The following is a 13,095-nucleotide window of genomic DNA, read 5'->3' on the forward strand; positions in this document are numbered from 1 at the left end:
TAAAAAAAAAAAAAAAAACTCCCCAAGTGAAAATCCCTGAAAATTATATTATCAACTCCGTTTTGTTTACTACTACGACTACTACTACGACTCTCAGCCTTATGTCTATTAGTCGATTGATGTATAGGGTCATGATCAAATCAACGATTTTATCCCTATAGACCTTGGGGATATTTTTCTAAGCGCATAGGCCTTGTATAACTTTCTATAACTAGATTGGAATTTGGGATTTGAAGATATTTATGTTCTTCGTAAACTTTCCTTCTTTATTTATTTTCTTTCTTTGTGATACTGTAGAAATAATTTAGACACAATAATCTGTTATTGCAAGAGATTCCTGGACAAGAATTAACACATGTTGGAAGAACAAAAATCAAAATCCGGTTCACGAATTTGATTAAACCAATTCAACTGTACTGGGTTATGCGGTCAGGGAGAAAATGGTAAAACATAATTTTTTTTTTTTTTTTCCTTTCCATCAGTGAGTATATAAAGCCAGTTTTTTTCTTTTCATTTTTTTGTTTGTCCACACAACCCTAAAACCCTCTACGCCGACTAAACCCTTCAACTTCGGCTCCTCGCGCCGCCTACCCACTCTTTGAAATCGCCGATTGAAGTCCCCAGTTTGTAACAATCGCAAAGCCACATAGACTCTGCTAAACCCTAATTGTCTCCCTTCTTGCAGAATCCCTAATCTCCTCGAACTAATTAGCACAATTTTACACACCCTCAGAAAGCGGCACCGTCAAACGCAATGGCTCAAGCTCAAACCACAGAGGTATGTTTCAGTATTCATTCACCGCTCTTTATTGTTTCCCATGGTGTTCAATTTCTGTTTATGGGATGGTTTAATCTTAAGTTGTCGAGGTTTTGTTTTTTTTTTATACAGGGAGCATCCCAGGTGGTGGAATCTGTTAGATTCAGTTTCATGACAGAGAAAGATGTTCGGAAGCATAGTTTCCTAAAAGTTACGAGTCCTGTATTACTCGATAACGTTGAGAGGCCTGTTCGTGGTGGTCTCTATGATCCTATCATGGGTCCTTTAAATGATAAAGAATCGTAAGTTTTCCTTCTATATGTTTTATACCCTCAACCTGTTTTTGAGCTCCGCAAAGCCTATTTATTTCTAAAGGACACATGATGCGCTCTTCATTATGTTTGGTTCCCTTAAAGCTTTTATTGCCCTCTTTTATGCAGTTGTGAATCATGTGGTCAGCTCAAGCTTTGTTGTCCAGGACATTGTGGTCATATCGAGCTTGTCTATCCTATTTACCATCCTTTGCTGTTCAGTCTTCTTTACAATTTTTTGCAGAGGACCTGTTTCTTCTGTCGTCATTTTATGGCAAAAGCGAATGAGGTAAGATATTTATATATATATGATAAGTTTCATATATTTGCGTCTCATTCGCATTTACTAATGCTTGACGCTCCTTTCTCTTGTTTTTTTTTGTTCAATTGAAGGTTGAGAAATGTGTTTCTCAGCTGAAACTTATTATGAAGGGTGATGTAGTTTCCGCGAAGCAAGTGGAGGTTAAAGATGACAGCACTTCCACTAAGTCAGAGAATAGTGACGTAAGCTGTGATTCAGGTTTAACCAATGATTCATCCCAAGAATGTGAAGATTCTGATATGGAAGACCAGAGATGGACATCTCTTCAGTTTGCTGAAGTCACTGCTGTCATGAAGGATTTTATGAAGTTGTCATCAAAGGTGTGCAATAAATGCAAAGCAAAAAATCCTAAACTGGAGAAACCTATGTTCGGATGGGTTCGCATGGTATGTCCTCTTAAAAGTTATTGGATATTCTTTAATCAAAAATTTGTTCGTCAAAGTAATTTTCTTATGGTATGCATAAATGAAAATTTAGTATGCCCCTGGTTTACTCATTTTTTTATAAATCTTAGTAACAATAACTTTCACAACTGGTTTTGGCATTTGATGATAAAACACTTTGACAAATTTTATTGAACTCTTCATTTGCATTATTTCTCCCATGACATTGCAATTGGTTCAAAGACCCTATGAAGTCAGTCAAATACAAGGACCTCGTACTTTTTGTTTTGATTCTGTGGATTCTAGAGAATGTATGTGTTGCGCTCATACTCCTGTAGTTTGTCCCTTTACAAGTCTTATTCGTTGACATTATATTTCTACATGTGTGCACTGGATTGCCAAAGTGAATTTCCACGTCCATCATGATTCTGTTTTTTTTTTTTTTTTTTTTTTTCTCTTATCTATGTATGCTCCTCCTTGATTTCTGCAAAAGCTGTAATATTCCTTATCAATAACAATCTTTTTAAACAGAGAGGTATGGAAGCATCCGCAGTTGGAGTTAATGTGATTCGAGGGCTTAAGGTAAAGTCGTCTACTAGCCGTGTTGAAAATACTGATGACTGTGATGATAGTGGTATCGATGCATTATCAGAAGCTGAAGATAGTGGTACAGAGAAAAGAGAAAAGTCTACGGAAACAGCTAAAGAGTTTGAAGAGCATAAGACTGGTTCTAAGAGAGACCTTTTGCCGAGTGAGGTTTGTTACTAATATGGCTTAACTTTATAATTAGGCACGGTCAATAATTTCCACTTCTTTAGTAGTGTGTTGATATAATTACACTTGTATCAGGTCAGGGAGATCTTAAAAGATCTGTGGGAAAATGAGCATGAGTACTGCTCCTTCATTGGTGATCTTTGGCAGAGTGGATCTGAAAAAGTTGACTACTCTATGTTCTTTTTAGAGAGTGTTCTTGTGCCTCCTATTAAATTTAGACCTCCAACAAAAGGAGGTGATAGTGTGAGTACTTCCTTACAAATAATAATGTTTGGTTGCTGCTATATCGTACCTAATTTTTGGAGTTCCTTTTAATTTTGTAACTTATGGCATTGCCTCTGTGGGTCACTTTCTATCTATTTTCTCTCAATTTTCCGTTTCCGGCTTTTATCTTCAGTGGTTGTTCTCATAAACTCCTGTATGACCATAATTCTCTTACTATTTTGCTTCTTACAGGTTATGGAACATCCTCAAACCGTAGGACTGAATAAGGTTTTACTATCTAACATAACACTCGGGAATGCCTGTACTAACAAATTAGATCAGTCTAAGGTAATTGCCAGATGGATGAATCTTCAAGAATCAGTCAATGTCTTGTATGATAGCAAAACTGCCTCAGGTTAGCTTCTTGCGCATTACCTTGTTTGATATGAATATAATCTGAAGAGCTTCCTTAGTTTTTTCTAGCTATGTGTAGCAACTGGCTGTCCCACTTTTCTATCTGTTTCCTTGTGGACTTGACAGCCTCTTTAGAGCATCTTGTATTGGTGTAGACTGACAGTCATGGCTAAATTCCCTTACAGTTCAAAGCCAGAAAGACGGCTCTGGAATATGCCAATTGTTGGAGAAAAAAGAGGGTCTATTTCGGCAAAAAATGATGGGAAAGAGAGTGAATCATGCATGCAGATCTGTTATATCTCCAGATCCTTATATCGCTGTCAATGACATCGGGATTCCTCTTTGTTTTGCTCTGAAATTGATATTTCCCGAGGTATGATGCCATATATCAGTAAATTGAACTTGTTATCTGACACATAATTACTTCCCCGAAGTTGACGAGCACTCTTTAGCTGTTAAATCCTACGTCCCAACAGGCTTAGATGGTTAAATATTATTGTGTTATTGATCTGAAACTTATTGTGAAGACAACGGTGGCTTTCACTTGTATTGTAAAATTTTAAACACCTTTCCACGTGCAAGCCTCCATAGTCTTTTTGTAAATTTGATTTCTTATCAGATTTTGCGTCGTTTTTTACATCATTTTACTTAGATGTACAAAGATACATGTCTGACCTGTAGTGTAAGCTTATGTTTGGATTTTCAGTAATCAAAGTTAATTGTATTGCGCAGAGGGTGACTATTTATAATGTCGAAATGTTAATGGTTGCTATCATTAATGGTCCTGACGTTCATCCTGGAGCTACCCATTTCTCGGACAAATTATCTACAGTGAAGTTGCCTTCGGACAAAAAAGAACGAATTGCAATTGCAAGAAAATTAGGCTCCTCACGAGGAGCGACTACAGAACTTGGGAAAACTTGTGATATCAACTTTGAAGGTAAAGTAGTCTATCGACATATACGAGATGGTGACGTCGTCCTTGTGAATCGTCAGGTGTGGACACATACTGTTTTATTTCATCAATATTATCTAAAATGTTTCTCAATTTTGTATTTTGGTCGTAGGCATTGTATTCTTGGTCGTCACTTCTTTGTCTTTGCTAAATGTTTATTTATGTTCCAAGTATTTCTTTTCAATGGCAGCCAACATTACATAAACCTAGCTTAATGGCGCACATTGTCCGTGTTCTGAAGGGGGAGAAAACACTTCGTCTCCACTATGCAAATTGCAGGTACACTCAATGGATATTGAGAATTCTCTCTCTTCCAGATGTCATTATTTACCTTGTTTGCAATCTCTTTTCAAATATTACATTGTTGTGGACCTTTACCATGTCTTGGTTGATCTTCCACACATTTGACTTTTATCTCTCAAAACTGGCTTAAAATACTTGCTTTGGTTCCAGTACATACAATGCAGATTTTGATGGTGATGAGATGAATGTGCATTTTCCACAAGATGAGATTTCACGTGCTGAGGCCTACAATATTGTCAATGCTAACAACCAATATACTAGGCCGTCAAATGGCGATCCACTTCGAGCTTTAATTCAGGTTGTACTTTCATGCTATTTCTTCAAACCTTTAGTTTTCACGAATTTTGTTGTTTATCAGTGATTAATTATTGATGTTGCATATTTCTTAATAGGACCATATTGTCAGTTCCGTTTTACTTACTAAGAGGGACACATTTTTGGACAAAGATCAATTTAATCAGCTTCTCTTCAGTTCCGGTGTAACTGACATGGCACTCAGTTCTTTTTCTGAAAAATCTGGCAAGAAAGTCGTGGTATCAGCTTCTGACGCAGAATTGTTGACAATTACGCCGGCTATTTTGAAACCAGTGCCTCTTTGGACCGGGAAGCAGGTAATCATTATACACACTGCTGATTTTATGTTGGTTCTTTAATCAAGCTGGTTTTCCCACATGTTGCTATATGCTTCGATATACAAACTGTACCACTAAATATCATTATGCATCTAAAGAATGCTTTTTCTTCTCATAAGCTGAGTTATGTTATGATTCTCTGCTAGGTTATCACTGCAGTGTTGAATCAGATAACCAAAGGTCACCCGCCATTCACCGTAGAGAAAGCTACCAAACTTCCAGTTGATTTCTTTAAATGTAGATCGAAAGAAGTAAAACCTAATAGTGGAGATTTGACCAAAAAGAAAGACATTGAGTCATGGAAACAGGATCTTAATGAAGATAAACTGCTCATCAGAAAAAATGAATTTGTCTGCGGTGTGATTGACAAGGCGCAGTTTGCTGACTATGGGTTGGTTCATACAGTGCATGAGCTTTATGGTTCAAATGCTGCTGGAAATTTGCTTTCCGTTTTTAGTCGTCTATTTACGGTCTTTCTTCAGGTTTGCTCTCGTGTAGTTGATAATTTTATTTTCCATTTGTTTCAGAGCTTTGCATTCTGAATCCTGTTTTTACATCTTTCAGATTCACGGTTTCACTTGTGGAGTTGATGATCTCATTATTTTAAAAGATATGGATGAAGAGAGGACAAAGCAACTTCAAGAATGTGAAAAAGTTGGTGAAAGAGTACTCCGGAAGACCTTTGGCATAGATGTTGATGTTCAGATAGGTATGTAAATCTTGCAGCAAAATATGTTTGCATTAAGTGTGCATGATTGTCACCATTGTCGTTTGTTATCATTCTGGAAAACAGATGTCCCTTTGTATAATATGAGGCATTAAAAATGTAATTTATCAAATAAACTTGATATTTAAACACAGATAAATGTCTTGCTTGCAGATCCTCAGGACATGAGATCCAAAATTGAACGAATTCTTTATGAGGATGGGGAATCTGCCTTGGCATCTTTGGACAGGAGCATCGTAAATGATCTCAACCAGTGTTCAAGCAATGGTGTGATGAACGATTTGCTGTCTGATGGGTTACTGAAAACTCCTGGAAAGAATTGTATATCGCTAATGACGATATCTGGGGCTAAGGGCAGTAAGGTGAGTTTGTGGTGACTCCTTTGATATGTAGTGTTGGTTGTTCAAGTACGCATTTGCAGTATCTAAAAGTGGGTTTGCAATGTATTGTTTGAACCCATTTTGTCTTCCCTCTGCAAATGCAGTATCAAGTACGCATTTGCAGTATGCCAACTTTTCCAAGCTAAAACTTCTAATTTTTTAGGGAATGGAGAAAAATAAGCTTGTTTCCCTAAAAAATGATATAGATTTACTTTTGTTGTTTTTCCAATAGAGCCTACGTGTGCTGAAAGTATAATTTGGGGGGCTAAGCTTTATCTTTTCCTTCTCATGTTGTCGAATTTGAGCAGGTTAACTTTCAGCAAATCTCTTCACACCTTGGCCAGCAAGATTTAGAAGGAAAAAGAGTTCCCCGAATGGTTTCTGGGAAGACATTGCCATGTTTCCATCCATGGGACTGGTCCCCTAGGGCTGGGGGTTTTATTAGTGACAGATTTCTTAGTGGTCTTCGCCCCCAAGAATATTACTTTCATTGCATGGCTGGACGAGAAGGGTAACTAACACTTTTAACTCAAGTCTCATATTTTTCTAGTACCTAATCCAATGTAATTGCTTGTAAGTATAGTTTTTCAAAAATATATAGGTGTGTCAAACTTGTTATCTAAGACTCCATATAGTGGAGCAGTCAACTTTTCTACTGGTTTATGTGTTAACATTTTACTAGGTTGAAGGTATTTTGTTGTAATCTCTATGATAAATCTGTCAAGAGTCGGTCAGCATCAGCTGGTTTGTCATCTTTCTTTTGTCGTTTTTGAACACTTAAAACATTCTGGTCTGCAGGTTAGTCGATACTGCAGTGAAGACATCGCGTAGTGGGTATCTGCAAAGATGCTTGATGAAAAATCTTGAGAGTCTTAAAGTCAACTATGATTGTACTGTCCGGGATGCTGATGGATCCATCATTCAGTTCCAATATGGTGAAGATGGTGTGGATGTTCATCGGTCTAGCTTCATTGGAAAGTTCAAAGAACTGACAGTGGTAAGCATTCCTTTTTGAACGGTTTGCCCTTTTCCTTATTTGCTCTTGGGAAACTTATGTCGTTACTCTGGTCCAGAATCAAGATATGGTCCTCCAAAGATGCGGTGAAGACATGCTATCTGGGTCCAGTAGTTACATCAGTGATCTGCCTATTAGTCTTAAGAAGGATGCTGAGAAGTTTGTGGAGGCAATGCCAATGAATGAACGTATTGATTCTAAATTTGTGAGACAAGAAGAACTACTGAAGCTGGTGAAGTCAAAATTTTTTGCAAGTCTTGCCCAGCCAGGGGAGCCTGTAGGTGTACTTGCTGCCCAGTCTGTAGGAGAGCCATCAACACAGATGACGTGAGTTGTTTTACTTTCTTATGTTTTGGTCTTGCTAATCCTTTCACCCTTGCAAATTAGGAACTGAATTACATTGGTACTGAAATATAAATCTTACATTGGTACTTAAATCACATTGATATGCAGCTTTTGACTTTGGTTTTGCGTCATTCATGAAATATCAGCTTATGAAATCCTTTGTTCTGTTCTGTCAATTTTCAGGTTGAATACTTTCCATCTTGCTGGACGCGGAGAGATGAATGTGACACTTGGAATTCCACGTTTGCAAGAGATTTTGATGACTGCTGCAGCAAACATTAAGACACCAATAATGACTTGCCCTTTGCTGAAGGGCAAAACAAAGTAAGTTGGTTTAATTACGTTGGCTTTAACTATATGTGCTCGACTACTTTCATATTATAAACGATTCTAACTTTTATGATCTGTCGTTTGTGCAGAGAGGATGCAAGTCATATTACTGATAAGTTGAGGAAGATTACCGTGGCAGATATAATAAAGAGTATGGAACTTTCAGTTGTACCATATACGGTTCATAAGAATGAAGTTTGTAGTATTCACAAGCTTAAGATAAACCTCTACAAGCCAGAGCATTATCCGAAGCACACTGATATCACTGAAGAAGATTGGGAAGAGACGATGACGGCTGTGTTTTTGAGGAAGTTGGAAGATGCGATAGAGATTCACATGAAAATGCTCAATAGGATAAGGGGCATAAGAAATTTTGTGGAAGACACTAGTCCAAGCGCTGGGAATGAAACTGATAATGATGATTCTGTAAGTGGAAAGCAGACTGAAGATGATGATGATGATGGTGAGGGTACAGAGGTTGATGATCTTGGTTCAGATGCACAGAAGCGGAAGAAACAAGCAATAGATGAGATGGATTATGAGGAAAATTCTGACAATGAGACAAACGAACCATCGTCAATTAGTGGAGTAGAAGACCCTGAGATGGATAGTGAGGATGAGGACGCAGAAGTTAGCAAGGAAGGTACTCCGGAACCACAGGAAGAGACTCTGGAACCCCAGAAAAAGGTAAAAACGGTAAAGAAAGTTAAAGAACAGAGTAAAAAAAAGAGACGGAAATTTGTTAAAGCTAATGGAGACAGACATATCTCGGTGAAATGTAAAGGAAAAAAATTTGAGGTCCATTTCAGGTTTGGTGCCGACGAGCCTCATGTTTTACTTGCCCAGGTACCCTTTTTTGTAAAGCTATGTCTCTTACAGCTTTGATGTGTGCAAGGCCCTCATTTAAAAAAAGTTGTTTAAACTTTCTTTCTTACAGATTGCTCAGAAAACAGCGCAGAAGGTTTACATCCAGAATTCTGGGAAGATCGAAAGATGCACAGTGGCGAATTGTGGTGATCCTCAAGTGATCTACCATGGAGACAATCCAAAGGAGAGAAGGGAAATCTCCAACGATGAAAAGAAAGCCTCACCAGCACTCCACGCATCAGGGGTTGATTTCCCTGCACTATGGGAATTCCAAGATAAACTTGATGTCAGGTACCTGTACAGCAACAGCATTCACGATATGCTCAACATTTTTGGAGTCGAAGCAGCAAGAGAAACTATAATCAGAGAAATAAACCATGTCTTCAAATCATACGGTATTTCTGTAAGCATCAGACACTTGAACCTCATTGCGGACTACATGACATTTTCCGGTGGATACCGACCAATGAGCCGTATGGGAGGAATTGCAGAATCAACTTCACCATTTTGCAGAATGACATTTGAAACAGCCACTAAATTCATTGTCCAAGCAGCTACTTATGGAGAAAAGGACACACTAGAAACTCCCTCTGCTAGGATCTGTCTTGGCTTGCCCGCGCTTTCAGGAACCGGATGCTTTGATTTGATGCAGAGAGTGGAGCTCTGAGACTGTACACAATCATATGATCTACAGTTTCGTCAACAAAATAAGGGGAAACCACCATACTTGAATGTTTCTCATGTCTGATGTTATTCACTTTGAGGTTGATTAGTCTGTCAAATAGTGATATTATTCACTTTGATGTTATTCATCTTGCTCAATTATCTCTAATTTTATATTTGTTAGTTTGAAACTTTTATTTAGATGTTCTGTTTTCCCATAAGTGGATAGATGTATCTGCCGACATATTGAGAAAACGTTTGGAGCAAGTGTTTCATTTTTGAGTGACGTTTGGTTCTGATTTGATGCGTCTTACTTTAGGATGTTGTATGCATTAACCACCTTATTGTTGTTTCTCCTAATTGTGTTTGAAAGTCTTATGGTGATGATAAGTAACACATTTTCTAGTCTACCATATATATCAGTTGCGTCAAGTTATATTGTACTCTGAAAATTGAACCAATATCATGAAACAAGCTTAGTATGGACATCTTTTTATTTTTGTAATAATAAATACTTCTTTTTTTGTATTTTTTTACTTTTGTTTATATTTTATGTTTATTTTTATTTTTATAACATGTATTTTTGTTGGCAATTGCGGGAGGCGTATAGGGATGAGGAAGTGTATTGGTATCAAAAAAGTAGAAGTCGGTGGATGAAACTTGGGGATCATAATACCGGGTACTTTCATGCTCAAACAAAGCAACGGAGAGCTCAGAATCGTATTGTTGGTCTCCATGATCAGCAAGGTGTTTGGACGACGGAGGAGAGAAGTGTCCAAAATATTGCAGAATCTTATTTCCAGGAGCTATTTACTTCTTCGGATCCATCGGATTTTCAGGACATGTTAGATAAGGTTTCTCCCTCAATCACTCCCGCCACAAATGACTTCTTGACACGCGAGGTCACTGAACAGGAAGTTAAACAAGCGCTTTTTATGATGCATCCAGATAAGGCTCCGGGACCTGATGGCATGACTGCCCTTTTTTACCAGAAAGCATGGGCTACGGTTAAATCTGATCTGGTTTTATTGGTTAATTCTTTCATGAGGAATGGGGAATTTGACAGTAGGTTAAATATGACTAATATTTGTCTTATCCCAAAAGTGGATAAACCGACGAGAATGACGGAGTTACGACCCATAAGCCTATGTAATGTTGGTTATAAGGTTATATCTAAGGTCTTGTGCCAGCGGCTCCGCACCATCTTACCATCCCTGGTTTCGGAAACTCAATCAGCATTTGTTGAAGGACGCTTAATTTCTGATAATATCTTGATTGCTCAGGAGATGTTCCATGGTCTGCGAACAAACCCTTCCTGCAAGGGAAAGTTTATGGCTATCAAAACGGATATGAGTAAGGCCTATGACCGAGTGGAATGGTCCTTTGTTGAACATCTGCTCCGGCAATTCGGTTTTTGTGATAAATGGATATCATGGATAATGTATTGTGTTCGGTCGGTCCAGAATAAAGTATTGATTAATGGTCAAGCTCATGGTTCTATTATTCCTTGTCGGGGACTGCGTCAGGGAGACCCGTTGTCCCCCTACCTTTTTATTCTCTGCACGGAGGTACTTATTGCTCATTTTCGTAAGGCAGAGCGCATGAAGTTACTTACTGGGATAAAGGTTTCGACTGCTAGTCCCGCCATATCCCATCTTCTATTCGCGGATGACAGTCTGTTCTTCTGTCGGGCTACAAAAGAACAGTGTGAGGTGGTTCTGTGGATTCTTAGGAGGTATGAAAGGGTATCAGGTCAACAAATTAATTTTCAGAAATCCTCTGTCCAATTTGGACATACGGTGGACACTGATCTTCGGGAGGAGCTGAAAGGGGTCCTAGGTATCACGAACCTGGGTGGGATGGGCTCTTACTTAGGTATTCCGGAGAGTCTAGGGGGTGCTAAGACAAAAAAATTTTCGTTTGTACAGGACAAGCTTCAGGCCCGGGCAAGCGGGTGGCCGGCTAGACTTTTGTCCAAAGGCGGTAAAGAGGTAATGATCAAGTCCGTTGCTACGGCTGTTCCTACTTTTGTTATGTCGTGTTTCCATCTACCTAAGACGGTTACGAGGAAATTGACTAGCGCGATCTCTAATTTCTGGTGGAGCTCGTCCGGTCAATCACGCGGGTTACATTGGGTCGCGTGGGATAAACTTTGTCATGGTAAAGATATAGGGGGTCTTGGTTTTAGATGTTTGGATGATTATAACACTGCGCTGCTGGCAAAATAGCTATGTCGTTTGATCACAGTACCGGACTCACTTTTTGCACGAGTTTTTAAAGGACGTTATTATCGGCATTCTGATCCTTTGGATCCAATCAAATCTTATTCTCCATCCTACGGGTGGCGGAGTATGATTTCTGCTCGCTCTCTGGTTAATCAAGGACTTATTAAACGGGTAGGATCTGGTGCTTCCATCTCTGTATGGACTGACCCATGGATCCCTGCTCAATCCCCGAGACTAGCACTAAGCACAGGGTTACCTTTTGATCCCTTGCTCCGAGTTACAAATTTTATTGACAGGAATTCTAATTCTTGGGATATGGCTCATCTTACGGCTACTTTTGTACCGGAAGATGTTGCTATAATTTCCGCCTTGCCATTGCGACAACCGGATGCTCCAGATCTCTTGGGCTGGCACTTTACTAAGTCTGGTAAATATTCGGTTAAGTCAGGATATCATGTTCTTCGGTCCAATAAAACGGCTTTTCCTGAGTCGAAGGTATTTGGACCCGATATTGTGCCGCTGCAGGCCTTCGTCTGGAAGATCAAATGTCCACCAAAGCTCCGTCATTTCATGTGGCAAGTGCTTTCCGGTTGTGTTGCGGTTACAGCGAATCTACGCAAACGTGGTATGAGTTGTGATGCCACGTGTGGTCTGTGTGGTGATCAAGAGGAGACGATAAATCATACTCTCTTTACCTGTCCACCAGCTAGGCAAGTTTGGGCCTTGTCGTGCTTCCCGACGAGTCCGGGCTCATTTCCTTCGGAGTCTGGTTTCACAAATATGGATTTTCTTTTTTGGCGCTTCAAAAATGTGCCGGACTATGAATTTTTCCCTTGGATTCTGTGGTATATCTGGAAAGCGCGTAATGATAAGCTCTTTGGTAACCTTGATTCCAATTCCTTAGCCATATTGCGTTTAGCAGAGGATGAGGCGAAAGCCTGGGCCTTGGCTCAAGTGGATGATATGGCATGTACCCCGGAGATCTCTGGGGTGATAGGACATTGCGTCAGTGGGGGTTTAGGAATCCCTAGATCTCCATCGAGCTATATGTGTTTTGTAGATGGCTCTTGGAAAGCAACAGATCGTTTTGCGGGTAGAGGATGGTTTTGTACTTCGCCCTTGGGTGATGCCCCTACTAAGGGTGCTGCTAACCATCGCCGTAGTCTATCTCCTCTTCACGCTGAGGTTGAGGCCCTTATTTGGGCTATGCGTTGTATGATTGGAGCGGATAATCAATCAGTTGTTTTCCTCACCGACTGCTCCGATTTAGTGAAGATGGTGTCTTCACCCTCTGAGTGGCCAGCTTTCACACCGTATTTGGAGGACATACAGATGGATAAGGAGGAGTTTGCCTCTTTCTCCTTGGTTTACGTCCCTCGCTCCCAGAATGGTAATGCGGATAATCTTGCACGGCGTGCTCGTACTTCACCGCATCCAATCACCGCATCCACATTGGCTTGTTTGCGCCAATCTTGTATTTGTTGTCAA

The 13,095-nt window shown here is 39.5% G+C and overlaps 1 protein-coding gene across 1 annotated transcript; it reads left to right on the top strand.

The window, feature by feature from the left end:
• Positions 522 to 9,681, top strand: LOC104712442 (DNA-directed RNA polymerase I subunit 1-like). The gene is made up of 21 exons (XM_010429346.2): positions 522 to 778; positions 890 to 1,059; positions 1,198 to 1,357; positions 1,462 to 1,776; positions 2,305 to 2,529; positions 2,623 to 2,790; positions 3,004 to 3,166; positions 3,351 to 3,538; positions 3,898 to 4,161; positions 4,311 to 4,399; positions 4,574 to 4,721; positions 4,816 to 5,034; positions 5,202 to 5,537; positions 5,620 to 5,764; positions 5,936 to 6,144; positions 6,471 to 6,673; positions 6,961 to 7,159; positions 7,236 to 7,504; positions 7,706 to 7,846; positions 7,942 to 8,698; positions 8,790 to 9,681. The coding sequence occupies exons 1-21, from the start codon at positions 755 to 757 to the stop codon at positions 9,384 to 9,386; spliced, it is 4,989 nt and encodes a 1,662-aa protein (XP_010427648.1). The 5' UTR covers positions 522 to 754; the 3' UTR covers positions 9,387 to 9,681.

This window comes from Camelina sativa, chromosome 9, assembly GCF_000633955.1.
Source record: "Camelina sativa cultivar DH55 chromosome 9, Cs, whole genome shotgun sequence".
NCBI lineage: Eukaryota > Viridiplantae > Streptophyta > Magnoliopsida > Brassicales > Brassicaceae > Camelina > Camelina sativa.